The sequence below is a fragment of the Bos mutus genome, chromosome 27 (genome assembly GCF_027580195.1).
Source record: "Bos mutus isolate GX-2022 chromosome 27, NWIPB_WYAK_1.1, whole genome shotgun sequence".
Lineage (NCBI taxonomy): Eukaryota > Metazoa > Chordata > Mammalia > Artiodactyla > Bovidae > Bos > Bos mutus.
This window is the reverse complement of record NC_091643.1, coordinates 10,916,924-10,942,499: the sequence shown is the minus strand read 5'-3', so window position 1 is coordinate 10,942,499 and position 25,576 is coordinate 10,916,924. Positions and strand designations below refer to the sequence as shown.

General features: G+C 37.6%; 1 protein-coding gene across 1 annotated transcript in view; it reads right to left on the bottom strand.

Annotated features, from left to right (window-relative positions):
- The window catches only part of ADAM2 (ADAM metallopeptidase domain 2), a 100,596-nt gene that overhangs the window by 40,856 nt on the left and 34,164 nt on the right, over positions 1 to 25,576 (bottom strand). The window contains exons 8-12 of the mRNA XM_005897530.3: positions 16,223 to 16,294; positions 15,622 to 15,788; positions 14,311 to 14,392; positions 6,223 to 6,359; positions 1,783 to 1,963 (exon numbers count right to left, since the gene is read on the bottom strand). Coding sequence (XP_005897592.2) covers positions 1,783 to 1,963; positions 6,223 to 6,359; positions 14,311 to 14,392; positions 15,622 to 15,788; positions 16,223 to 16,294 — 639 coding nt within the window. The remainder of the gene's footprint in view (positions 1 to 1,782; positions 1,964 to 6,222; positions 6,360 to 14,310; positions 14,393 to 15,621; positions 15,789 to 16,222; positions 16,295 to 25,576) is intronic.

Sequence of the window (25,576 nt, the reverse complement as noted above, 5' to 3'; positions counted from 1 at the left end):
TATTTACAAATGATGCAACTGACAAGAGCTTAATTTCAAACTGCTTGTACAACTCAACAACAGAAAACCAATAAACCCAGTTGAAAAATGGGCAGGAGACATAAATAGACATTTCCCCAAAGAAGACATACAGATGGCCAATAGACACATGAAAAGATACTCAACATCATTAGTTATTAGAGAAATGCAAATCAACACTATAGTGTGATATTACCTGACACATTCAGAAAGGCCATCATTAAAAAAACCAAAACTCTATAAAGAACATGCTGAAGAGGGTTTGGAGAAAAAGGAACCCTTCCACATTGTTGGTGGGATTGTAAGTTAGTGCAGCCACTACAGAAAACATCATAAAGATTCCTGAAAAACTGAAAATATAGTTGCTCTATGATCCAGCATTCCCACTTCTGAGCACATATCTGGAAAAACTATCATTTAAAATTAAAACTATCACTAAACTATCATTTAAATATATCATGAATTCCTATATTCACAGCAGTGCTATTCACAGTAGCCAAGACATGGAAACCACCTAAATGTCCATCAACAGATGCACGGATAAAGACCATGTGGTACATATACACATGAAATACTACTCAGTCATAAAAAGTAATGAAATAATGCCATTTACAGCAACATGTTTCAACCTAGAGATTATCATACCAAATTAAGTAAGTCAGAAAGGGAAAGACAAATGCCATGTGATATCACTTATATGTGGAATCTAAAATATTACACGAACTGATCTATGAAACTGAAAGAGACACATAGAACAGAGGACAGGGGTGTGGTTGCCAAGGGTTCTGGGTGGAGGAGGAATGAGTTTGGAGTTTGCGTTAGCAGATACAAACTATTACCTTATAGAATGGATAAATAATGAGGTCCATGGGTCTCCTGCATTACAGGCAGACTTTACTATCTGAGCCACCAGGGAAGCCCCATTGTATAGCATAGGTAACTAGATTCAGTACCCTATAATAAACTATAATGGAAAAGAATATAATAAAGAATGCATTTACATACACGCATGTATAAAATGAATAACTGTGCTGTACAACAGTAGTTAACACAACACTGTAAATCAGATATACTTCAACAGTTGTTTTCATAAAGAGTTTTATGTTTAGAAACTGTAATTTGCAGCTCCACAAGCCAATCATGTTATTGTTTTAGTTGCTAAGTCATGTCTGACTCTGCGACCCCTGGCCTCCAGGCTCCTCTGCCCACAGGATTTCCCAGGCAAGAATACTGGCATGGGTTGCCATTTCCTTCTCCACGGGATCTTCCCAATCCACTGATCTCACCCGGGACTCCTGCCATGTCTCTCCTGCATTGCAGATGGATTCTCTACAACTGAACCACCAGGGAAGCCCAAATAATATATATATACATATACATATACATATATATATATAAATATAACTTTGCTGTACAACAGAAGTTAACACAACATTGTAAATCAGCTATACTGCAATAAAAATAAAACTTTTTACAAAAAAAAAAACTAAGGAAGTGTATACACAAGAGGGGAAGCATAAACCTTGGTCAATTCAGCTGAAGGATTAAGACCCTGAAAATCATCAGTATGAATAATCTACAAACTGCTGAATTCACATACAAAAATATATGTGTAGTCATTAATTTAATATAATCCCAATATGCATTCTTAAGGCCTTTGCTAAAAAGCAAGTTTGATAAATTAGGTGAAATAGCAGTATTATACTATAAAATTAATACTTTTTGGTGTAATTCTGGTATATAGTTTTCCAAATTTGTACCAACCTTCTTATTGCCACAGTCACATTGTTCTCCCTCTTCAACTTTTCCATTACCACAAACTGCACTTTTGTATGTTGGATCTAAACGTGGCTGGTTTTGAAGACACTGGGACTTTGGCTTTGAAATAAAACGTAAAAAATCTTCCACGCTGCAGTTACTAAACAACTTCACACCACTGGAATGACTAAAAACACATTGACATTACATTTTTATGTAACCATTGCTTCCTGAAAATTGCTTAGCCTCAGAATACAAGTCTATAATTTAACAATAAATATAGCTAATATAAAATTACTGAATTTTAAGGTAATGGGCTCAAACCTTAGTTATGTGGATTATTACTCAAAAATGTTATTCACATGAGTATCATGAAAAAAATTAGAGAATTTTGGACAAACTGCCAATGTTTTTATTTTTTTGTGGTTGCTCCCAGGTGGAACATACTCTTTTAGTCATAATAACCACAAATAAGAGATACATTATTATATTGACAACAATTCAGATAACTTCTATCTAAATGCTAGAAAACAAAAGGAGAAAAGTTGATAGAACTTGAATATTACTGAGAAGCAGGCAGTGCAAGATGTTTATTTTGTGTGAACTGGCCTATAAGTACACTTTCTGACAATGAAAGCAATGTTGTCATTAGAAAGAGATGGCCAATCATAATTATACCCAACTGGATAATTTATTTGCAGCTGGAACCTTTCACAGATTAGCTGGATGTTCTCATTCTCCTGTCTCCCATTTTTCCTTGATAATAGAACTTCTGATTTTCAGCTGAATACATGACTTCCCTGTATGATACCTACATTTCCCTTTTGTAAACCATAGGAGCAGACCACTGGCCTTAAAATGAAACCATGAATTTAAGTTACATGAAGTAATGTTTACAGCCATGCTTTTTATCTGCACCTTTACTGTACTGGCAAGAGGCCTCAGTCCCTGGCCATATGGCTCTCTATAGAAAGTTACTCGAGGGTCCTCATGGTATTGCACCTACCTCCAACCCGAGTGCCTGATCAAAGAGAGAATACAGAGAAATTTGCAAACTTTCTAATTATATAATCTTGAAAGTCACACACCATCATTGCTACCAATTTCTACCAATTTCTATTTGATGAAATCAAGTCACCAAATCCAACCCACGTTCAATAGAGGGAAATCAAACTCTATACGTGTATACCTGTGGCAGATTCATGTTGCTGTATGGCAAAACCAATGCAATATTGTAAAGTAATCAACCTCCAATTAAAATAAATAAATTTATTAAAAAAAATAAAACGTTCATGTTAAAGTGTCTCTGAAAAAAAAAATGAATAAATTTTGAAAATGTACAACAATGTAATTGCAATTAACAGAACAACATTTTACACTTGAAATGTGGTAAGACAGTAGAATTTAATTATTTTCAACATGAAGAAAAATATAAGACAGGAAGTAATTGACATGCTAATTATCTTGATTGTGATTATAAAAAAAATAAAGAAACAAAGTTCCTAGTTCCTAAAATTTCAAAGAAAGTCAAAATTCTCAGGCATATCATGTAGCACATCTGAGCTGCTGGAGACACAGACTGTATAAGCCATGGACTATTGATTGGAAGTCCCCAGAAAAATTACAGTCTTTTAAAAAAAATCAGTGTGTGACATGTATTTTCTATGGATTATAGAAACAAAATAACACGTTAAACTCCTTAGGTTTTGCTATTTAATAAGCCACATTTTAAGGTTAAGACTGAGTACAACTGCCTCAGAAAGGCATGTGTTCAACCAGGATAGGACTCAGTTCTATGTAAATCACTGAATGTGATTTTGCCAAAAGTCATTAAACACCAGTAATTCTAGGACATGTTTCCCATCAGTTTAAAGACTACCAACAAATCTTTTTCAAATATGCTATTTACTCAGATTTTCCTTTAAATAGTGATAGATTTTTCACATCAATTTTTTGCCAGTCAATAATGATCAAAATGGTCATGTACAGATGTGAGAGTTGGACTATAAAGAAAGCTTTTGAACTGTGTGAGGTGTTGGAGAAGACTTTTGAAAGTCCCTTGGACTGCAAGGAGAGCAAACCAATCAATCCTAAAGGAAACCAGTCCTGAATATTCATTGGATCGACTGATGCTAAAGCTGAAGCTCCAATACTTTGGCCACCTGATGCAAAGAGCTGACTCATTTGAAAAGACCCTAATTCTGGGAAAGATTGAAGGCAGAAGGAGAAGGGGATGACAGAGGATGAGATGGTTGGATGGGATCACCAATGCTATGGACATGAGTTTGAGTAAGCTCCGGGAGTTGGTGATAGACAAGGAAGCCTGGCGTGCTGCAGTTCCTGGGGTGGCAGAGTCAGACATGACTGAGCAACTGAATTGATCAAAATGTCTGTGTCCTCCAAAATTTCACAATCATGCTATTAAAATGATGCAATACATTGAAAGATAAGATTAACAAACATTTTTTTGCAAGATTGTAATTTTTCAAGTTAAGCTTTTTAAAAAAGCTTTCCACAGATGCATGGTTGTTTCTATATGTGTATTAATAACTTCACCAATTTTATACAGGCCATCATTTTATATTTTAAGTAAAATATCTATTTTTTCCTATCTACACAAGAATCAAAATTCTATTATGTCAAAAAATTAATGAAAAAATTTCAATACTCATTACTACTGCAAATTAAAGTTTGTTTATTGATTAAGTTGTTTTGGGAGAGAAACTGGAAGGTGAAAAAAGGCAAAATATTTGAGATAATATAGAAGAAATTAAATTTATTGTTAAATAAAATGATGTACTGTTGGGTTTACAGTCCAAGAAAAAAAGGATAAAAGTCTGGCTTCAGTCACTGATTGGATGATGGTTTCCCTAAGTCTCCTGACTATTTGGTCCTAACTCTATAAAATCTCATAGCATATTCTAAGAATATTGAGGATAATAACAAAGAATTCACTAGGCCTTTGAGGCACATTAAGTACTGCAAAGGGCCTTCTCTAGTGACAAAGAAAAAGCCAAACCTGTGTCTTCTGCATTGCAGGTGGATTCTCTACCACTGAGCTTCCAGAGAAGCCCCTGCTTATATTATCCATCAGTTTTTTGTAGGTTGTCCACTTTTTTCCATTTAAGCCCCTAGCATATTCAGTTCAGTTCAGTTCAGTTGCTCAGTCGTGTCCGACTCTTTGCGACCCCATGAATTGCAGCACGCCAGGCCTCCCTGTCCATCACCAACTCCCGGAGTTCACGCAGACTCACGTCCATTGAGTCAGTGATGCCATCCAGCCATCTCATCCTCTGTCATCCCCTTCTCCTCCTGCCCCCAATCCCTCCCAGCACCAGAGTCTTTTCCAATGAGTCAACTCTTCACATGAGGTGGTCAAAGTATTGGAGTTTCAGTTTTAGCATCAGTCCTTCCAATGAACACCCAGGCTAGCATATTAATCATAGTTAAACTCTCAGTCTATAATTGCAAAATCTTTGCCATATCTGAACCAAGTTCTCATGCCTGCTTTTTCTCATGCTTTCTCATGCTCTGCTTTTCCTTGACCTTAGTTTGACTTGTAGCTTTGTGTTGAAAGCTGGACTTGTGGTAGATGTCAGAGGCTTCAGATTCTTCAGGTGTCTTCTGTTGTCTCCCTATTGTCTATGGGTTTTCCCAGTAACTCTATCTAAAATGGAGTCTGTGCTGGCAACTCTCATGGTGTAATGTATGGCTTTGCTACCAAAGCCCTGTGCACGTGGGGGTGAGGTGCTGAAAAGCATCTTTGAAATCAGTAGATGTCAAAATTTCAGGCTGAGCTAGGTAGAATGAAGAAGATTCATGTTAAAAGGCCTTACTAAGTCATTCTTGTATAATCACGTCTGTATTTGGCTTATCAAATCATGCATTAAGCTGTAAAATCATGCAAGTAACAAAGTGATGAATGTAAAGTGTGACCTACCTCTACATTTATCATTTTGTTACTTGCTTGATTTTATAGCTTAATTCATAATTTGATAAGCCAGAAATGGTAAGTAGGTCACAGAGGGGGCTTCCCTGGTAGCTCAGACGGTAAAGAATCCGCCTGCAATGCGGGAGAGCTGGGTTCAGTCTGAGGGTTGGGAAGATGCCCTGGAGGAGGGCATAGAAACCCACTCCAGTATTCCTGCCTGGAGAATCCCCATGGACAGAGCAGCCTGGTGGGGTCCATGGGGTCACAAAGAGACGGACATGACTGACTAAGCACATAGGTCACATGTGAGAAAGTGTGACATTAGATTACAAGAAATACTGAGAGATGCATGCAGCAGGGGCATTGGATTATATATTTTGATTTGGGATCAGTGACCACAATTTATATTTGACTATTAATAATTATTTTGATAGCAGAGATTTCATAAACAAAATACACAAAGCTTGTTTCACATAAACTATGTATGTAAAGCATATAAAAATGAAGCATCTTACACAGCTGCTGGGTTCATTATGCAGACGTCTCCTGGGCAATGGCATTTGTTAATGTCATCATAAGGTATTCCCATACTAAGGCTCAATAATTGAGCTATTATAACGGCAAGTGATTCCAGGCTTATGGTGCTGGAGTGCTGGGAAAAAAAACACACACTTATACATTCACATATATGAAGTATAATTATTAGAAATAGTCACATGATGAAATGCAATTGAGACATCAAATATGTCAATCACAGAAGGTATCATTATCAATATAAGGGAAAATATAAAAAGCAAAATGTGAAATTTTACCAAAATGCAGATGTATAGTTCATTTGTTGGCATCAGGCCAAGAAAATATTTGTAGCAATAACTTGTTATTCATATATAACAATAGTGCAATGTTTTACTTTTAAAAGAAAGTCAAAAAAGACACCTACTTATATACACACAGTGCCAGTAATAAGTGAATAGTGTTCATTTATAATTTAATTATTAAGAGATAATATTTTATATGATGTTTCACACATTTTCAAATATCATAAATTAACCCTTATATTAATTTAGATTATGGTAATAATGAGTCCTGCTTTTTCTTGCTTTTTTTCCTTTTTTTTTTAAAGAATAGCAAGTAAAAGCAGAAAAAAAAGAAAGAGTCATTTTTACCATAGTCTAAATTAGCAAGAGAATTTCAGAAAAACATCTGCTTTTGCTTTATTGACTACACCAAAGCATTTGACTGTGTGGATCACAACAAACTGTGGAAAATTCTTAAAGAGGTGGAAATACCAGACTACCTGATCTGCCTTCTGAGAAATCTGTATGCAGGTCAAGAAGCAACAGTTAGAAATGGACATGGAACAACAGACTGGTTTCAAATTGGGAAAGGAGTACGTCAAGGCTGTATATTGTCACCCTGTTTATTTAACTCATATACAGAGTACATCATGTGAAATGCTGGGCTGGATGAAGCACAAGCTGGAATCAAGATTGCCGGGAGAAATATCAATAACCTTAGATACACAGATGACACCACCCTTATGGCAGAAAGCAAAGAAGAGCCTTTTGATGAAAGTGAAAGAGGAGAGTGAAAAAGTTGGCTTAAAGCTCAACATTCAGAAAATGAAGATCATGGCATATGGTCCCATCACTTCATGGCAGATAGATGGGGAAACAGTGAAAACAGTGAGAAACTTTATTTTCTTGGGCTCCAAAATCACTGCAGATGTGACTGCAGCCATGAAATTAAAAGACGCTTACTCCTTGGAAGGAAAGTTATGACCAACCTAGACAGCATATTAAGAAGAATAGTTTGCCAACAAAAGTCCATTTAGTCAAAGCTAGTTTTCCCAGTAGTCATGTATGGTTGTGAGAGTTGGACCATAAAGAAATTTGAGAGCTGAAGAATTGATGCTTTTTTTAAATATAAATTTATTTATTTTAATTAGAAGCTAATTGCTTTACAATATTGTATTGGTTTTGCCATACATCAACATGAATCCGCCACAGGTATACATGTGTTCCCCATTCTGAGCTCCCCCTCTCTCCTCCCTCCCTGTACCATCCTTCTGGATCATCCCAGTGCACCAGCCCCAAGCATCCAGTATCATGCATTGAACCTGGACTGGCGATTCATTTCATATATGATATTATACATGTTTCAATGCCATTCTCCCAAATCATCCCACCCTCTCCCTCTCCCACAGAGTCCAAAAGACTGTTCTATATATCTGTGTCTCTTTTGCTGTCTCACATACAGGGTTATCGTTACCATCTTTCTAAATTCCATATATATGCGTTAGTATACTGTATTGGTGTTTTTCTTTCTGGCTTACTTCACTCTGTATAATAAGCTCCAGTTTCATCCACCTCATTAGAACTGATTCAAATGTATTCTTGTTAATGGCTGAGTAATACTCCATTGTGTATATGTACCATAGCTTTCTTATCCATTCATCTGCTGATGGACATCTGGGTTGCTTCCATGTCCTGGCTATTATAAACAGCACTGTGATGAACATTGGGGTACACGTGTCTCTTTCAATTCTGGTCCTTGGTGTGTATGATGCTTTTGAACTGTGTTGTTGGAGTAACTGTTGAGAGGCCATTGGACAGTAAGGGGATCTAACCAGTTAATCCTACAGTAAATCAGTCCTGAATATTCATCAGGAGGGCTGATATTGAAGCTGAAACTCCAATACTTCGGCCATCTGATGTGAAGAACTGACTCAATGGAAAATATCCTGATGCTGGGAAAGGTTAAAGACAGGAGGAGAAAGGGGCAACAGAGGATGAGATAGTTGGATGGCATCATTGACTTGATGGACATGAGTCTGAGCAAGTTCTGGGAGCTGGTGATGGACAGGGATGCCTGGCATGCTGCAGCCCATGGGGTCACAAAGAGTTGGACATGATTGAGCAACTGAACTGAATAATGAATGAAAATAAGAATACTGACCTTCCATAGTTTTTTAAACTTTATTTTAAAAATAAAATAAGGGAGAGAGGGACAGGGGATAGGAGGAGAGAAGGGGACGAGGAATGATTGATGCTGTGGGGAAGAAAATGAAGGATTCTGCTAAATTTCAAAGATATAAATAATAGGATATTATAAAAATACAATAATAAGACACTTTTATTAGCATAGTTTTCAGACTTTCTAGGTTTCAGGATAATGTAGAAAATGCCTGTAATCTCTCACTCAGTATATCTTTACAATTGTTTCTTTTTCTCTTGTTCCCCATTAGCATTTATAGCTCAGTAAGAGGGAAATAACAACATCCAAACCATCTCACTTTAGTTATTTGTGTGTGTGTGTGTTAGTCATTCAGTGATGTCTGACTCTTTAGGATCCCATGGACTGTGGCCCACGAGGCTCCTCTGTCCATGGGATTCTCCAGGCAAGAACACTGGGGTGGGTTGCTGTTCCCTTCTCCAAGTTATTTGTAAAACTTGGAGAAGTAATAAAATAAAAAATCCCAGTATGCAATACTCTTTTATTCTTTATCTTCTGATTTGTGCATATGTTCTGGTCTCTCCTTTCCTTGTACGATAGAGTCAAAGACATGGTTTCACATTTGAGATGACATTTTGTTATATTTCCTTTCTGACAATTTTACTTCTATTAGTCAGCTTGTGTTGCCCTCAGAAACATTATAGACTATCTTCCTAAAGTTGCTCAAGATGCCAGTGGGTTTAGTTTCTTGTAAGGTCTCTCTCCTGGTTTCTGGAGGGCTGTCCCCTTCTATTCCCACAAAGACACCAATCCTATTGGATTAGGTGCCCAGGCTTATGACCTCCTTTAACCTTAGTTACCCCTTAAAGGCCCCTTCTCCAAATACAGCTGCATTGGGGGTTAGGGTTTCAGTATATGAATTTTAGGGGGACACAGGCTATAACAGAGTAGTATGGAAACCCTGAAACCTGTACAGACTGGAGTATGAGACTTTTCTAAAGGATACTGTTATGATTAATTCTATTGTAAAATAAACAGAAATAAAGTCATGGAAAAATAAAAATTATATTTAGCATTACACAGATATATAGAACAGTCTTTTGGACTCTGTGGGAGAGGGAAAGGGTGGGATGATTTGGGAGAATGGCATTGAAACATGTATAATATCATATAAGAAACAAATCACCAGTCTAGGTTCAAGGCAGGATACAGGATGCTTGGGGCTGGTGCACTGGGATGACCCAGAGGGATGGTATGGGGAGGGAGGTGCGAGGGGGGTTCAGGATTGGAAACATGTGTACACCTGTGGCAGATTCATGTTGATGTATGGCAAAACCAATACAATATTGTAAAGTAAAAAAAAAAAAGAAAGAAAATAAATTAAATTAAAAAAATACTTATTAGAAAAGATTTACAACTAAGCAGACTTGTTTCTTTTAGTGAGTAATATCTGCTTAGGGCAATAGTTTTCAGATAAGAATAGCATCTGGGTAATACTCCATTGTGTGTATGTACCACAACTTTCCTATCAATTTATCTGCCAATGGACATCTAGGTTGCTTCCGATCCTAGCTATTGTTAATAGTGCTGCAATGAATATTGGGGTACATGTGTCTTTTTCAGTTCTGGTTTCCTTAGGGTATATGCCCAGTACTGGGACTGGGGTGGATGGACTTGGGTTCTATTATACAGAATGAAATAAGTCAGAAAGAGAAAGACAAATACCATATATTAACACATATATATAGAATCTAGAAAGATGGTACTGACGATCCTACGTGCAGAGCAGCAAAGGAGACACAGACATAAAGAACAGATTTTTGGACTCAGTGGGAGAAGGAGAGGGTGGGATGACTTGAGAGAATAGCTTTGAAATATATACATTACCATATGTAAGATAGATAACCAGTGTGAGTTTGACTGGAGGAGAAGGGGATGACAGAGGATGAGATGGTTGGATGGCATCACCGACTTGATGGACATGAGTTTGAGCAAGCTCTGGGAGTTGGTGTTGGACAGGGAAGCCTGGCGTGCTACAATCCATGGGACTGCAAAGAGTCGGACATGAGTGAGTGAATAAACTGAACTGAACTGTGAGTTTGATGTATGAAGCAGGACACCCAAAGCTGGTGCTCTGTGACAACCTGGACGGATAGGGTGGGGAGGGAGGTGGATGGGGGTTCAGGAGGGAGGGAACACAAGTATACCTATGGCTACCAGTCCATTCTAAAGGAGATCAGCCCTGGGTGTTCTTTGGAAGGAATGATACTAAAGCTGAAACTCCAATACTTTGGCCACCTCATGTGAAGAGTTGACTCATTGGAAAAGACTCTGATGCTGGGAGGGATTGGGGGCAGGAGGAGAAGGGGAAGACAGAGGATGAGATGGCTGGATGGGATCACTGACTCGATGGACGTGAGTCTGAGTGAACTCCGGGAGTTGGTGATGGACAGGGAGGCCTGGTGTGCTGCAATTCATGGGGTCGCAAAGAGTCGGACATGACTGAGCGACTGAAATGAACTGAACTGAACTGAATGCTTATTGATGTATGGCAGAACTAACACAATATTGTAAATAACTATCCTTCAGCTAAAATATTAAAAAAAGAACAGCATCTGACATCTGTTATAGCCTTATTTGTGGCTTCTTTTGCCCAATATACATGTTTTGAGACTCAACAATGGTAAATATAACAATACTTCTTTTTATTGCTTATAGTATATGAAGCATTATATGAAGCAATAAAAAACATGTTTATCAATTTCATGGATAACCCATATTAAGATGTCAGTCTCCTCAAATCGACCTAAAGATTCAATTCAAAACCAGTGTCCAAGCAGTTTTTCTTGAAATTGACAAGCTGATTTTAAAAGAGAAAGTCAGCAAACCTAGAAACGCTAAATCAGTCTGAAGAGGCAGTAGTAGGGTTCACACTATCATTTTTTATAATTTGCCATAAAACCACAGCAAGTTTTATTTATATTGAGACAAGGAGGTGTTGGAGAAAGGAAAGACATAAAGCGGTCTATCTATCTATCATCTATTCATCATCTCTATCATGCACATATCTTTTAATGTTTAAGTATACATTTATACTTAAGTACTAACCATTGTATTAATCAGACTTCTTTTGAGAAATGAAACCAATAGCATATATATAATAATGAATATCATATATGAAGAGGTTTATAATAAGGAATTGGTTCAGACAAATATAAAGACTGGCAATCCAAAACTTCAGAGTGAGCTGGAAGCCTGGAGACACAGGAGAGCTGATGGCACAGGTGGAGCCTGAAGGCACTCTGCTGATGAATTTCTTCTTGCTTGAAGGGGATGGTCTTTTTGTTCTATTCAGGCCTTCAACTGATTGGATGAGGCCAACCCACATTGTGGAGGGCAAGGTGCTTTACTCAGATTTCACTGATTTAAATATTAATCTAATCAAACCTCTCCAAAGTGACATAAAATTAAACACCACAAAAATTTCTCAAACTAGAGGTTGAGGTTCCAAATGTAACTTTTCTTTCACCTTTCCACTTCCCCTCTGCCTCCAAGGCCAGGTGCACCACTTCCCTCTACCTAGTTTTTAAAGAAAAGTCTTAAGCATAATCATAGATGTTTCCATCATTCATGGTATGTATCTAGTAAGTTAGCAAGCCCTATATGTTCTGCTTTCGTGATATATACCAGATAAAAATTACTTCTCGCGTATCCAAGAATAAGACACTAGCTAATATCTCAGATGACCATTATATCTACTACTGTGGGCAGGAATCCCTTATAAGAAATGGAGTAGCCATCAGAGTCAACAAAAGAGTCAGAAATGCAGTACTTGGATGCAATCTCAAAAATGACAGAATGATCTCTGTTCGTTTCCAAGGCAAACCATTCAATATCACAGTAATCCAAGTCTCTGCCCAGACCAGTAACGCTGAAGAAGCTGAAGTTGAACAGTTCTATGAAGACCTACAAGACCTTCTAGAACTAGGGACCGGAATGCAAAAGTAGGAAGTCAAGAAACACCTGGTAACAGGCAAATTTGGCCTTGGAGTACAGAATGAAGCAGGGCAAAGGCTAATAGAGTTCTGCCAAGAGAACACACTGGTCATAGCAAACACCCTCTTCCAACAACACAAGAGAAGACTCTACACATGGACATCACCAGATGGTCGACACTGAAATCAGACTGATTATATTCTTGGCAGCCAAAGATGGAGAAGCTCTATACAGTCAGCAAAAACAAGACCAGGAGCTGACTGTGGCTCAGATCATGAACTCGTTATTGCCAAATTCAGACTGAAATTGAAGAAAGTGGAGAAAACCACTAGACCATTCAGTTCAGTTCAGCCGCTCAGTCATGTGTGACTCTTTGCGACCCCATGAATTACAGCACGCTAGGCCTCCCTGTCCATCACCAACTCCCAGAGTTCACTCATACTCACGTCCATTGAGTCAGTGATGCCATCCAGCTATCTCATCCTCTGTCGTCCCCTTCTCTCCTCCTGCCCCCAATTCCTCCCAGCATCAGAGTCTTTTCCAATGAGTCAACTCTTCGCATGAGGTGCCCAAAGTACTGGAGTTTCAGCTTTAGCATCTTTCCCTCCAAAGAAATCCCAGGGCTGATCTCCTTCAGAATGGACTGGTTGGATCTCCTTGCAGTCCAAGGGACTCTCAAGAGTCTTCTCCAACACCACAGTTCAAAAGCATCAATTCTTCAGAGCTCAGCTTTCTTCACAGTCCAACTCTCACATCCATACATGACCACTGGAAAAACCATAGCCTTGACTAGATGAACCTTTGTTGGCAAAGTAATGTCTCTGCTTTTGAATATGCTATCTAGGTTGGTCATAACTTTTCTTCCAAGGAGTAAGTGTCTTTTAATTTCATGGCTGCAGTCACCATCTGCAGTGATTTTGAGCCCCAAAAAATAAAGTCTGACACTGTTTCCACTGTTTCCCCATCTATTTCCCATGAAGTGATAGGGCCAGATGCCATGATCTTCATTTTCTGAATGTTGAGCTTTAAGCCAACTTTTTCCACTCTCCTCTTTCACTTTCATCAACAGGCTTTTTAGTTCCTCTTCACTTTCTGCCATAAGGGTGGTGTCATCTGCATATCTGAGGTTATTGATATTTCTCCCGGCAATCTTGATTCCAGCTTGTGCTTCATCCAGTCCAGTCTTTCTCATGATGTACTCTGCATATAAGTTAAATAAGTAGGGTGACAATATACAGCCTTGACGTACTCATTTTCCTATTTGGAACCAGTCTGTTGTTCCATGTCCAGTTCTAACTGTTGCTTCCTGACCTGCATACAGGTTTCTCAAGAGGCATGTCAGGTGGTCTGGTATTCCCATCTCTTTCAGAATTTTCCACAGTTTGTTGTGATCCACACAGTCAAAGGCCTTGGCATAGTCAATAAAGCAGAAATAGAAGTTTTTCTGGAATTCTCCTGCTTTTTCGATGATCCAATGGATGTTGGCAATTTGATCTCTGGTTCTTCTGCCTTTTCTAAAACCAGCTTGAACATCTGGAAGTTCATGGTTCATGTTTACTTAGCCATAATAAACTATAGAAAGTTAATTGCATATTAATCTAAATAGCATCTCATTTATACATCTTAGCCAAGTAAACTAAATCATACCATACCAGAGCAACACCTCCTCCATAGTGTTTATCACACATCCTCCCTTGAAAAGTTGCACCAATATAATTTGATTTTTCTCTGTAACTTAAGTTTAAAAAAGCATAATCATATAACTTTGCAAAATTAAGCACAATTATAATTAAATTTAACTAGTACTTTCTTGTTTTGCATACTCAAATAACAATTTCAGATATTTCCACTTAACAACACTAGGATAAGAAAGCATAGAAATGGATGATATGTGTCTGCTTATTTTTAAAATAGTAATATAGATTAAAAATAATAAAAAGTGAATTATATGAATTTTTAGACAGTAATGAAGATTCTTTTTATATAATTTTTTCAAAATTTACTGATTCTTAAAAAGTAAATATAATAAAAATAAATAAAATTCCTTAAAACTAGAAAGCTAAGACATTTCAGTTGACAAATGGGCAGAGTAAGCTTCTGGGTTGAAACCCCCTTAATCAGATATAATTAGCCTGGTCTAACCATGCAAAGGTATGTGTATTTGTGGAAGAAAAATAATATAAAAGGCTAAAATTTTATAATTATATATATGAGTTTTACATACTATGATAATATATAATACATATGGGTCCTGAATATTGATAAGAGAAAAACAAAGAGATTATTAAATAGAAATGGAGGCTTGTATTTTTAAAAATGTGGTTGATTGTGAATATAGTACATTAGAGATACTGAAATGTACAATAATGTTTCCATGTCATTATTTGCTTTTGTTTTATAGAAACAAAGCATAAAAAGAAGGCTACATATCTAAATTCATAGAATACATTTCTTCAAATAGATATTGCTAATATTTTACATTTAGTTAAGTGTTAGTTACTCAGTCGTGTCCGACTCTTTGTGACCCCATGGACTGTAGCCCACCAGGTTCCTCTGCCAATGGTATTTTCCAGGCAAAAATACTGAAGTGAGTTGCCATTTCCTACTCCAGAGGATCTTCCCAACACCAGGATTGAACTCACATCTCTTGAGTCTCCTGCATTGGCAGGCAGTTTCTTTACCCCTAGTGTCACCAGTTAGGCACATTTAATGATATGTTATATACTCAGTGTAAGAAGACATACTTTAATAAGATTGAAGCAGGTTTTAACTATCAGCCAATATATAGAGTAATCGATATTCGTAATTCTGCCATAAAACTTATGTTGTGAAAAATACTATTCACAGGATATTGTATGTAAAGAAATGACAAGATATTTTTTCCTTAATGGCTTGTCAGAAATTAGGTCAAATTACAGATGCTTTCTAATGTGTAATATTTAGTAATGACAAGATATACTTACACAAGTAAAAACGCCATATCATGTGGACGTAGGACAAGATAAGATCGTTTCCATTTTACAAATCTGTGTAATAATTCATTAGCATCTCCAGTTACTGGAATTTTATTTTCATCTATCCAAAGCTCTAATGAAGATAGAATTACTGTAATATTAAGTGAAGTAAAAATCTAAAATAGGAGACATAAAGAAAATATGTTTAAACTATATGGCTTAAATAGATTTGGGAATTTATCTGCAAAAATAAACACTATACAAGACATACACATTAAAAATATAAACTGCAAATCTGGATTGCATCTTATAAATTATATTAGTGAGTAATAAGTATCACAAATAAAACAAGTAATAAGGAACATTTTGATATGCTTGTACTTAATTAAGCCAGGCCAATGTCAAGTGCTTTACCTAATTTAATCCTTACAAAACCCTAAGTAGGTATTTATAATTATTAATTACTGCAATTAAAGAGTTAGAAAACTTAAAATGGTTATATATTTGCCCTCTTTCACACAACATATGTAGTCAGGCAGGGTGATTAAAAAAAAAAAACACTCTGAAAACTGTTTAGGTAACACAGGCAAATGCATAAGTACACACTTACAGCATTGGTCAATCCAGTCAACTGGAAAATCTTTTGAATGACAACAGTCGTATCAGCACCCATATGATTATACTGAAAAAGATAATTTGCATTTTAGATCTAAATATATATATATTGCTTCCTATCTAATAATGGTTATTATACTTAAATTGTAAAAGTTAAGAAATTTTTTAAAATTACCAATTTATTAGTTTTTAAACATTATCTATTATTATAGATAGCATGATATATATTAAGTGTGAAAATGAAAAAAAAAAAAAAACACTACAAACTTTCACAAAAAGAAGAAAACTTTCTAAATTCACTTATGAGGCCATTTCATGGGAAATAGATGGGGAAACAGTCAGACTTTATTTTTTTGGGTTCCAAAATCACTGCAGATGGTGATTGCAGCCATGAAATTAAAAGATGCTTACTCCTTGGAAGGAAAGTTATGACCAACCTAGATAGCATATTGAAAAGCAGAGGCATTACTTTGCCAACAAAGGTCCATCTAGTCAAGGCTATGGTTTTTCCTGTGGTCATGTATGGATGTGAGAGTTGGACTGTGAAGAAAGTTGAGTGCCAAAGAATTGATGCTTTTGAACTGTGGTGTTGGAGAAGACTCTTGAGAGTCCCTTGGACTGCAAGGAGATCCAACCAGTCCATCCTAAGGGAGATCAGTCCTGGGTGTTCATTGGAAGGACTGATGCTAAAGCTGAAACTCTAATACTTTGGCCACCTCATGTGTAGAGTTGACTCATTGGAAAAGACCCTGATGCTGGGAGGGATTGACAGCAGGAGGAGAAGGGGACGACGGAGGATGAGATGGCTGGATGGCATCACCAACTCGATGGACATGAGTTTGAGTGAACTCCAAGAGCTGGTGATGGACAGGGAGGCCTGGTGGGCTGGATTCATGGGGTCTCAAAGAGTCGGACACGACTGAGCAACTGAACTGAACTGAAACATTATCTATTATTATAGATAGCATGATATATATTAAGTGTGAAAACAAAAAACAAAAAAGACACTACAAGCTTTCACAAAAAGAAGAAAACTTTCTAAACTCACTTATGAGGCCAGCATTATCCTAATATCAAAACCACTCAAAAATAGCACGAATAAAAGAAAATTATAGGCCAAATTCCTAATGAATATAGGTGGAAAAATTCTCAAGAGAATATTGGCAACATGAATTCAACAACACACTGAAAGGATCATATACCATGATCCAGTGAGATTTATTCCAGGGATCCAAGAATGGTTTAATCTCTCTGAATCAATCAGTGTGATACACCCCATTAACAAAATGAAGAATAAAAAAATCATATGATCATCTCAATAGATGCAGAAAAAAAACATTTAATAAATTTCAATCTGCTTTCAGGATAAAAACTCACCAAAGTGAATATAGAGAGAATACACCACAACATAATAAAGGCCATGATCAACATCACACTCAGCAGTGTAAAGTTGGAAACTTTCCCAATAAGACCAGGAACAAGAGAAGGATACCTGTAGTTGCCACTTTTATCTAACATAGTACTGGAAGTCTCAGTCAGAGCAATTAGGCAAGGAAAACAACTACAAGGTATTCAAATTGGGAAAGAAAGAAGTGAAACTGTCACTATTTGCAGGTGACATAAATAGAAAACCCTAAAATGAAAGTGTTAGTTGCTCAGTTGTGTCCAACTCTTTTGGACTGTAGCCCACCAGGCTCCTGTCTATAAAATTCTCCATGCAAGAATGCTGGATTGGGTAGCCATTCCCTTCTCCAGGGGTTCTTTCCAACCCAGGGATTAAAGCTGGGTTTCCTGCATTGCAGGCAGATTCTTTACCATCTGAGGCACCAGGGAAGCCCATCAAAAAACTGTTGGAACTAGAAAGAAATTCACTAAAGCTGCAAGATACAAAACCAATATACAAAAATCGGTTATATTATCTCTTGACAATAATAAGCTATCAGAAAGCAAAACTAAGAAAACAATGCCATTTACAACAGCATCAGAAGAATAAAATACCTAGGAATAAATTTAACCAAGGAAATGAAAGATCTTTTCACTGAAAACTATATAAAGACATTGATTAAAGAAACTGAAGAAGGGAGAGAGCAAGGTGGTGGAGGAGTAGGAGGACCTGGAGTACATCTCTCCTCACAGATACATCAGGAATACACCTTCAGACACAGAAGTACATGCAGGACACCAGCTGAGAGTGGACAGGAGTACCTGACCAGTGGAAAAGAATTTATAGAACCACACAAAACTCGGTAGGACGAAGGAACTAGGGAGAAAGATAGGAGTGTTAGTAGGACTGGACCTGCCCTCAGTGGGTGGGGAAAGTGAAGCAGGGGTCCAATCCCAACATCGGGGCAATTGTCTGAGTCAGAAGAGAAACATTTAAGGCTGAGAGTGAAACATCTGAACTGTGGCACCTAAATGGAATGAGAATCAGACAGTCTTTGCTGCAGCCATACATACCCGGGACAGGGATGTAGGTTCCCTAGAAGGCACAGTGGCTGGGAACTTGAGTTTAGGGATTGTGGAGCAATCCCAGGGTGAGGGCTGCTGTTGACTGTGGAGAGACGGATCAAGGGGATATGAGAGAGGAGACTGTGGTGGGAAAATCCTGTGGAGGAAAGCCATGTGGAAGCAAGGCAATATGGGTGTCACATGGAGGGGTGGAGCCATCGCCATACCCTCTCTCTCCACACACGCCTGCATCAGCAGCTGAACAATAGAAAGGCTGGCCCTCAAACACCTGACACACTGCACTACAGAGTAGGACTCCACCCAGGGTGCCCCTTTAAGTGACTGATGTGCAAGACCACACAGTAGGACCCCAGCCAGGGGCGTGGGCCCTCTATGTGCCTAATGGGTCAAGCAACAGAGAAGGACCCCGGGCAAGTGCCTGAACAGGCAGAGATGCAGAGAAAAACTGGCTATAGAGGCCTTCTGATCGCCAGCTACAAGAAACTTGAAGAAAGACTCTGATAGGGCCATAACTCCTGTGGCGGAGGCAGTCTGTGCCCCTGCACACTTGGCACCTAGGGTCCCTGCAAGCCAAGCAGCTGCACCACCTTCATGATCAACCCTCCCTGGGACAAAGCCGCCACAGGCATAAAAAGTCTTGTGTCTATGCACGCAGGGTCGCTTTGGGCATGTTCAACTCTTTGTGACCTTGTGGACTGTGGCCTGCCAGGCTTCTCTGCCAGGGCAGTTCTCCAGGCAAGAATACTGGAGTGTATTGGCCAATACTGGTTGCCATACCCTTCTAGAGCACTATATTTCATGCTGTCCTGGCTGCCAACTCCCCTGAGTCCCTGGTGTTGCCAGAGCCCCTGCAACCCAAGCAGCTGTACCACACCACACGTGGCCCTCACTGGGGGACACCCAGGTCCTCCAGGGCAGCCTCAGAAGCAAAGCCCAGTGGACTAGCCACATGCAGAGATGGAAAGAAAACCACAATTGAAACCCAGGGACAGTGTGGCTAAGGAAGAAGACCCAAACCCCTCCCACCAGCTGTACAAGCTGTGGATTAAATCCATGTGATCAACTAGGCAGACTCTGTGTCTATGGAACATATATAAAAGGGCATTGAGAGCTCCCACAAAGGAAAACACACTAGTGCTGAAAGCTGTGGACATTGGAGGCAAGAACACACAGGAGTAGGAGCAGATTAGAATCTGAGCTGCCCCCACAGCAGGTCCAGAGACCCGCACAGTGTTGGAGGGCATCCTAGGGAGGTGAGGCAGACTGTGACTCCCAGCGAGGGAAAGGACGCTGACAGCAGTGACTCAAGAAAAACATTTATTATTCTTGTGTTTTGACTTGTTCTGTAGATTCATTTGGATTTTTAAATATTTTTTCTTTATTTTTATTTTTTCCCCTCCCTTCCCCCCAAAAAAACCCTGATGTGCAGTTTTCAATTTTTTTGGCACTATGAAATCTAATTAAGCTTTTGAGCTTTTTTTCTCTTTTCTCAGTCACATTTTTTTTTTTTTTTATTGTTGTTATAAACCCTTGCCTCTATGTTGTGCTTTTGCAGGTCTATGGAGTTTTCCTTTTTTTTTTTCCTTTCTTCTTCCTTTTATTTTTCTCCTTTTTAACTTTTAATTTCTTTAAAACCTATTATTCTTTTTCTACATTTATACCTTTGTTTGCTTTTCCTACTGTTTTCTTCCCCTTGCAGTTAATCTTTAATGTATATAAATCTTCTTTATCTACCTCTATTTACCTTTGCATATCTATTCTTTCTTTCTTTCCTTCCTTTCCATTCAACATATTTATTAGCTTTGTTTTCATTGCTTTATTCCCCACCTGGCACATTGCTTTAGTTTTGTCTTCCAGTTTACACTTTAGCTAGGTTTTATTCTTAACTGGTAGATATAATTTTTGGTTTTGTTCACTGGGTCAATCTACTGTACTTTATTTTTGTCGAACTGTTTTGAATTTGCTTATGGGTGTATAGGTATGTATTTTGTTATTTTAATTATTCTTTGCCTGATTTTGTAACTGCCATTTGTCTGAGGTTCATCTTTGGTTTCTTGTTTTTGCGTATTTGTTTTAAGCTCACTTAATGCCATAACAAACCACTTGTGGAATCTTCATTCCTGACCAGAGATCAAGCCCTGAACCTTTGAAGTGGGAGCACTGACTCCAAGACCCTAGACTACCATATAACTCACCCTAGGGAGTATCAAATAGTGGGAACTCACACAAAGGAAACCACCTGAATACAAGACCCAGCATTACTCAACAAGCATTAGCTTTGTTTCTAAACAACAAACAAAACAAAAATACAAACCTAATCATCAGCAGATAGGATTGCCACCTCACTCAACCTTACCAATCAGAGGAAAAAAACAAAAACAAACAAACAAAAAAAAACTCAGCACAAAACTCAAACCAAACTTAGGAGGGCAGAAACCAAAAGGAAAAAAGAACTCAACCTTGAAGCCTGGGAAGATGAGACCTCAAACACAAGAAGATAAAAAATAAAAATAATGAAAAGTAGAGAAATACTACATAAATGAAGGAACAAACTAGAAACACAGAAGTCCAAATAAATGAAGAGGAAATAGGCAAGCTACCTGAAAAAGAATTCAGAATACTGATAGTAAAGATGATCGAAACCCTTGAAAACAGAATGGGGAAAATGCAAGAATCCATTAACAAAGACCTAGAAGAATTAAAAAATAAACACACAACACAATGACTGAAATTAAAAATACTCTAGAAGGAACCAAGAGCAGAATATTTGAAGCTGAAGAATAAATCAGAATAATCAGAAGAATAAAGCTGAAGATAAAATGGTGGAAATAACTTCTGAAGAGCAGAATAAAGTAAAAAGAATGAAAAGAACTGAGGATAGTCTCAGAGACCCCTGGGACAATATCAAATTTACCAACATTTGAATTATAGAGGTCCCAGAAAAAGAAGAGAAAAAGAAAGAGTATGAGAAAATATTTGAAGAGATTATAGTTGAAAATTTCCCCAAACAAGGAAAAGGAAATAGTCAACCAAGTTCAAAGAGGTGCAAAGAGTCCCATACAGGATAAACCCAAGGAGAAACACATCAAGCACATACTAATCAAACTTATAAAGACTAAAGACAAAGGAAATATATTAAAAGCAGCAAGGGAAAAGCAACAGTAGCATACAAGGGAAACCTCATAGGTTTAACATCTGATCTTTCTGCAGAAATTCTTCAGGCCAGGAGGGAATGGCAGGATATTTTTAAAGCACTGAAAGGGAAAAATCTACAATCAAGATTACTGTAACTGGAAAGGATCTCATTTAAAATTGTTGGAGAGATAAAAAGTTTTTCAGACAAGCAAAAGTTAAGAGAATTCAGTATGACCAAGGCTTTAGAACAAATGTTAAAGGTACTTATATAGTCAAGAAATACAAGAGAAGAAAAAGATATACAAATGAAAACAGTTAAGAAAATGGCAATAGGAACATATATATGAAAATTCCTTTAAATGTAAACAGATGAAATGCTCTAACCAAAAGACACAGACTGGCTGAATGGACACAAAAACAAGACCCAAATATATGCTGTCTACAAGAAACTCACTTCAGATCTAAAGACACATATAGACTGAAAGTGAGAGGATGGAAGAATATATTGCATGCAAATGGGAAGCAAAAGAAAGCTGGAGTAGCAATCCCCATATCAGACAAAATAGACCTTAAAATAAGTTTACAAGAGATAAGGAAGGACACTACATAATGATCAAGGGATCAATCCAAGAGGAAGACATAACAATTGTAAATATCTATACACCCAACAGATGGTGATTGCAGCCATGAAATTAAAGGATGCTTACTCCTTGGAAGGAAAGTTATGACCAACCTAGATAGCATATTGAAAAGCAGGGACATTACTTTGCCAACAAAGGTCCATCTAGTCAAGGCTATGGTTTTTCCAGTGGTCATGTATGGATGTGAGAGTTTGACTATGAAGAAAGCTGAGTGCCGAAGAATAGATGCTTTTAAACTGTGGTGTTGGAAAAGACTCTTGAGAGTCCCTTGGACTGCAAGGAGATCCAACCAGTCCATTCTGAAGGAGATCAGTCCTGGGTGTTCTTTGGAAGGAATGATGTTAAAGCTGAAACTCCAGTACTTTGGCCACCTCATGCAAAGAGTTGACTCCTTGGAAAAGACTCTGATGCTGGGAGGGATTGGGGGCAGGAGGAGAAGGGGACAACAGAGGATAAGATGGCTGGATGGCATTACCGACTCGATGGACATGAGTTTGAGTGAATTCCAGGAGTTGGTGAGAGACAGGAAGGCCTGGTGTGCTGCGATTCATGGGGTCGCAAAGAGTCGGACACAACTGAGTGACTGAACTGAACTGAACTGATGCACCCAACACAGGAGCACCTCAGTACCTCAGACAAACACTAACAGACATAAAAGGAGAAATTGACAGTAACACAATAACAGTAGGAGACTTTAACAGCCCACTCATACCAATGGACAGAGCATCAAAACAAAAAATTAATAAGGAAACACAAGTCTTAAATGATACATTAGATGAGATGGATCTCATTGATATCTTCTGGGAATTCCATCCAATGCAGAAGAATACACATTCTTCTCAAGTGCACGTGGAACATTCTTCAGGATAGACCACATCTTGGGTCACAAATCAAACCTCAGTAAATTTAAGAAAATTGAAATTATGTCAAGAATTTTCTCCAACCACAACGTTATGAGACTAGATATCAATTACAAGAAAAAAACTGTAAAAACACAAACACTTGGAGATTAAATAATATGTATCTACAAAACAACTGGTTACTGAAAAAATCAAAAGGGAAATAAAATTTCTAGAAAAAAATGACAAGGAAAGCATGACAACTCAAGACCTATGGGATGCAGCAAAAGTAGTTCTAAGAGGGAAGTTTACAGCAATACAATCCTACCTCAAGAAACAAGAAAAAGCATCGAATAGACAACCTAACTTTATGCCTAAAACAACTGGAAAAAGAACAAACAAATCCCCAAATTAGTAGAAGGAAATAAATCATAAAGATCAGAGCAGAAATAAACATAAAAGAAATGCAAGAATAGTAAAGATTAATAAAGCTAAAAGCTGGTTCTTTGAGAAGATATACAAAATTGACAAACCTTTAGCCAGACTCATCACAAAAAGAAGAAAGAGGAAGCAAATCAACAAAATTAGAAATGAAAAAGGAGAGGTTACAACAGACAATGCAGAAATACAAAGATTTATAAGAGACTATTATGAACAATTATATGGCAATAAAATGGATAACCTGGAAGAAATTCTTAGAAAAGATCAATCTTCCAATACTGAACCAGAAAGATACATAAATTATGAACAACCCAATTACAAGCACTGAAATTGAAGCTGTGATCAAAAATCTCCCCCAAAAGCCCAGGACCAGATGGCTTCACAGGAGAATTCTACCAAACATTTAGAGAAGAGCTAGTGCCTATCCTTCTAAAACTGTTTCAAAAAATTGCAGAGGAAGGAACACTTCCAAACTCATTCTACAAGGCCACCATCAGCCTGATAACCAAAACCAAAGACAACACAGAGAAAGAAAACTACAGGCCAATATCACTGATGAACATAGATGCAAAACTCCTCAACAAAATTTTAGCAAACAGAATTCAGCAACACATCAAAAAGCTCATATACTATGATCAAACTGGGTTTATTCCAGGGATGCAAGGATTCTTCAGTATACAGAAATCAGTCAATGTGACACACCATATTAATAAAGTGAAAGATAAAAACCATATGATCATCTCAATAGATGTAGAAAAAGCCTTTGACAAAATTCAGTACCCATTTATGACTAAAACTCTTCAAAAAATGGGCATAGAAAGAACCTACCTCAACATAGTGAAGACCATATGTGATAAGCCTACAGCAAACATTATTCTCAATGGTGAAAATGGAAAGCATTCCCTCTAAGATCAAGAACAATACAAGGGTGTCCACTTTCACCACTATTATTCAACATAGTTCTGGAAGTCCTAGCTATAGCAATCAGAGAAGAAAAAGAAATAAAAGGAATCCAGATCAGGAAAGAAGAAATAAAGCTCTCACTGTTTGCAGATGACATGATACTATACATAGAAAACCCTAAAGATAGTATCAGAAAACTACTAGAGCTAATCAGTGAATTTAGCAAAGTTTTAGGACACAAAATCAATGCACAGAAATCACTTGCATTTCTATATACTAACAACAAAAAATCAGAAAGAGAAATTAAGCAATCAATCCCATTCACCATTGGAACAAAATAATTAAACATCTAGGAATAAACTTACCTAAGGAGACAAAAGAACTGTACACATAAAATTATAAGACACTAATGAAAGAAGTCAAAGATGAAATAAACAGATGGAGAGATATTCCATGTTCCAGAGTTTGAAGAATCAATATTGTGAAAATGACTATACTACCAAACACAATCTACAGATTCAATGTGATTCCTATCAAATTACCAATGGCACTTTTCACAGAACTAGAACAAAAAATTTCATGGAAACACAAAAGACCCTGAATAGCCAAAGCGTCTTGAGAAAGAAGAATGGAGCTGGAGGAATCAACCTTCCTGACTTCAGATTATACTACAAAGTTACAGTCATCAAGACAGTATGGCACTAGCACATAAAAAGAAATATAGACCAATGGAACAAGATAGAAAGCCCAGAAATATACCCATGTACCTATGGATACCTTATTTTTGACAAAGGAGGCAAGAATATGCAATGGGGCTAAGACAGCCTCTTCGATAAATGGTGCTGGGAAAACTGGACAGCAGCATGTAAAAGAATGAAACACCATACAGGAAGATAAACTCAAAATTGATTAAAGACCTAA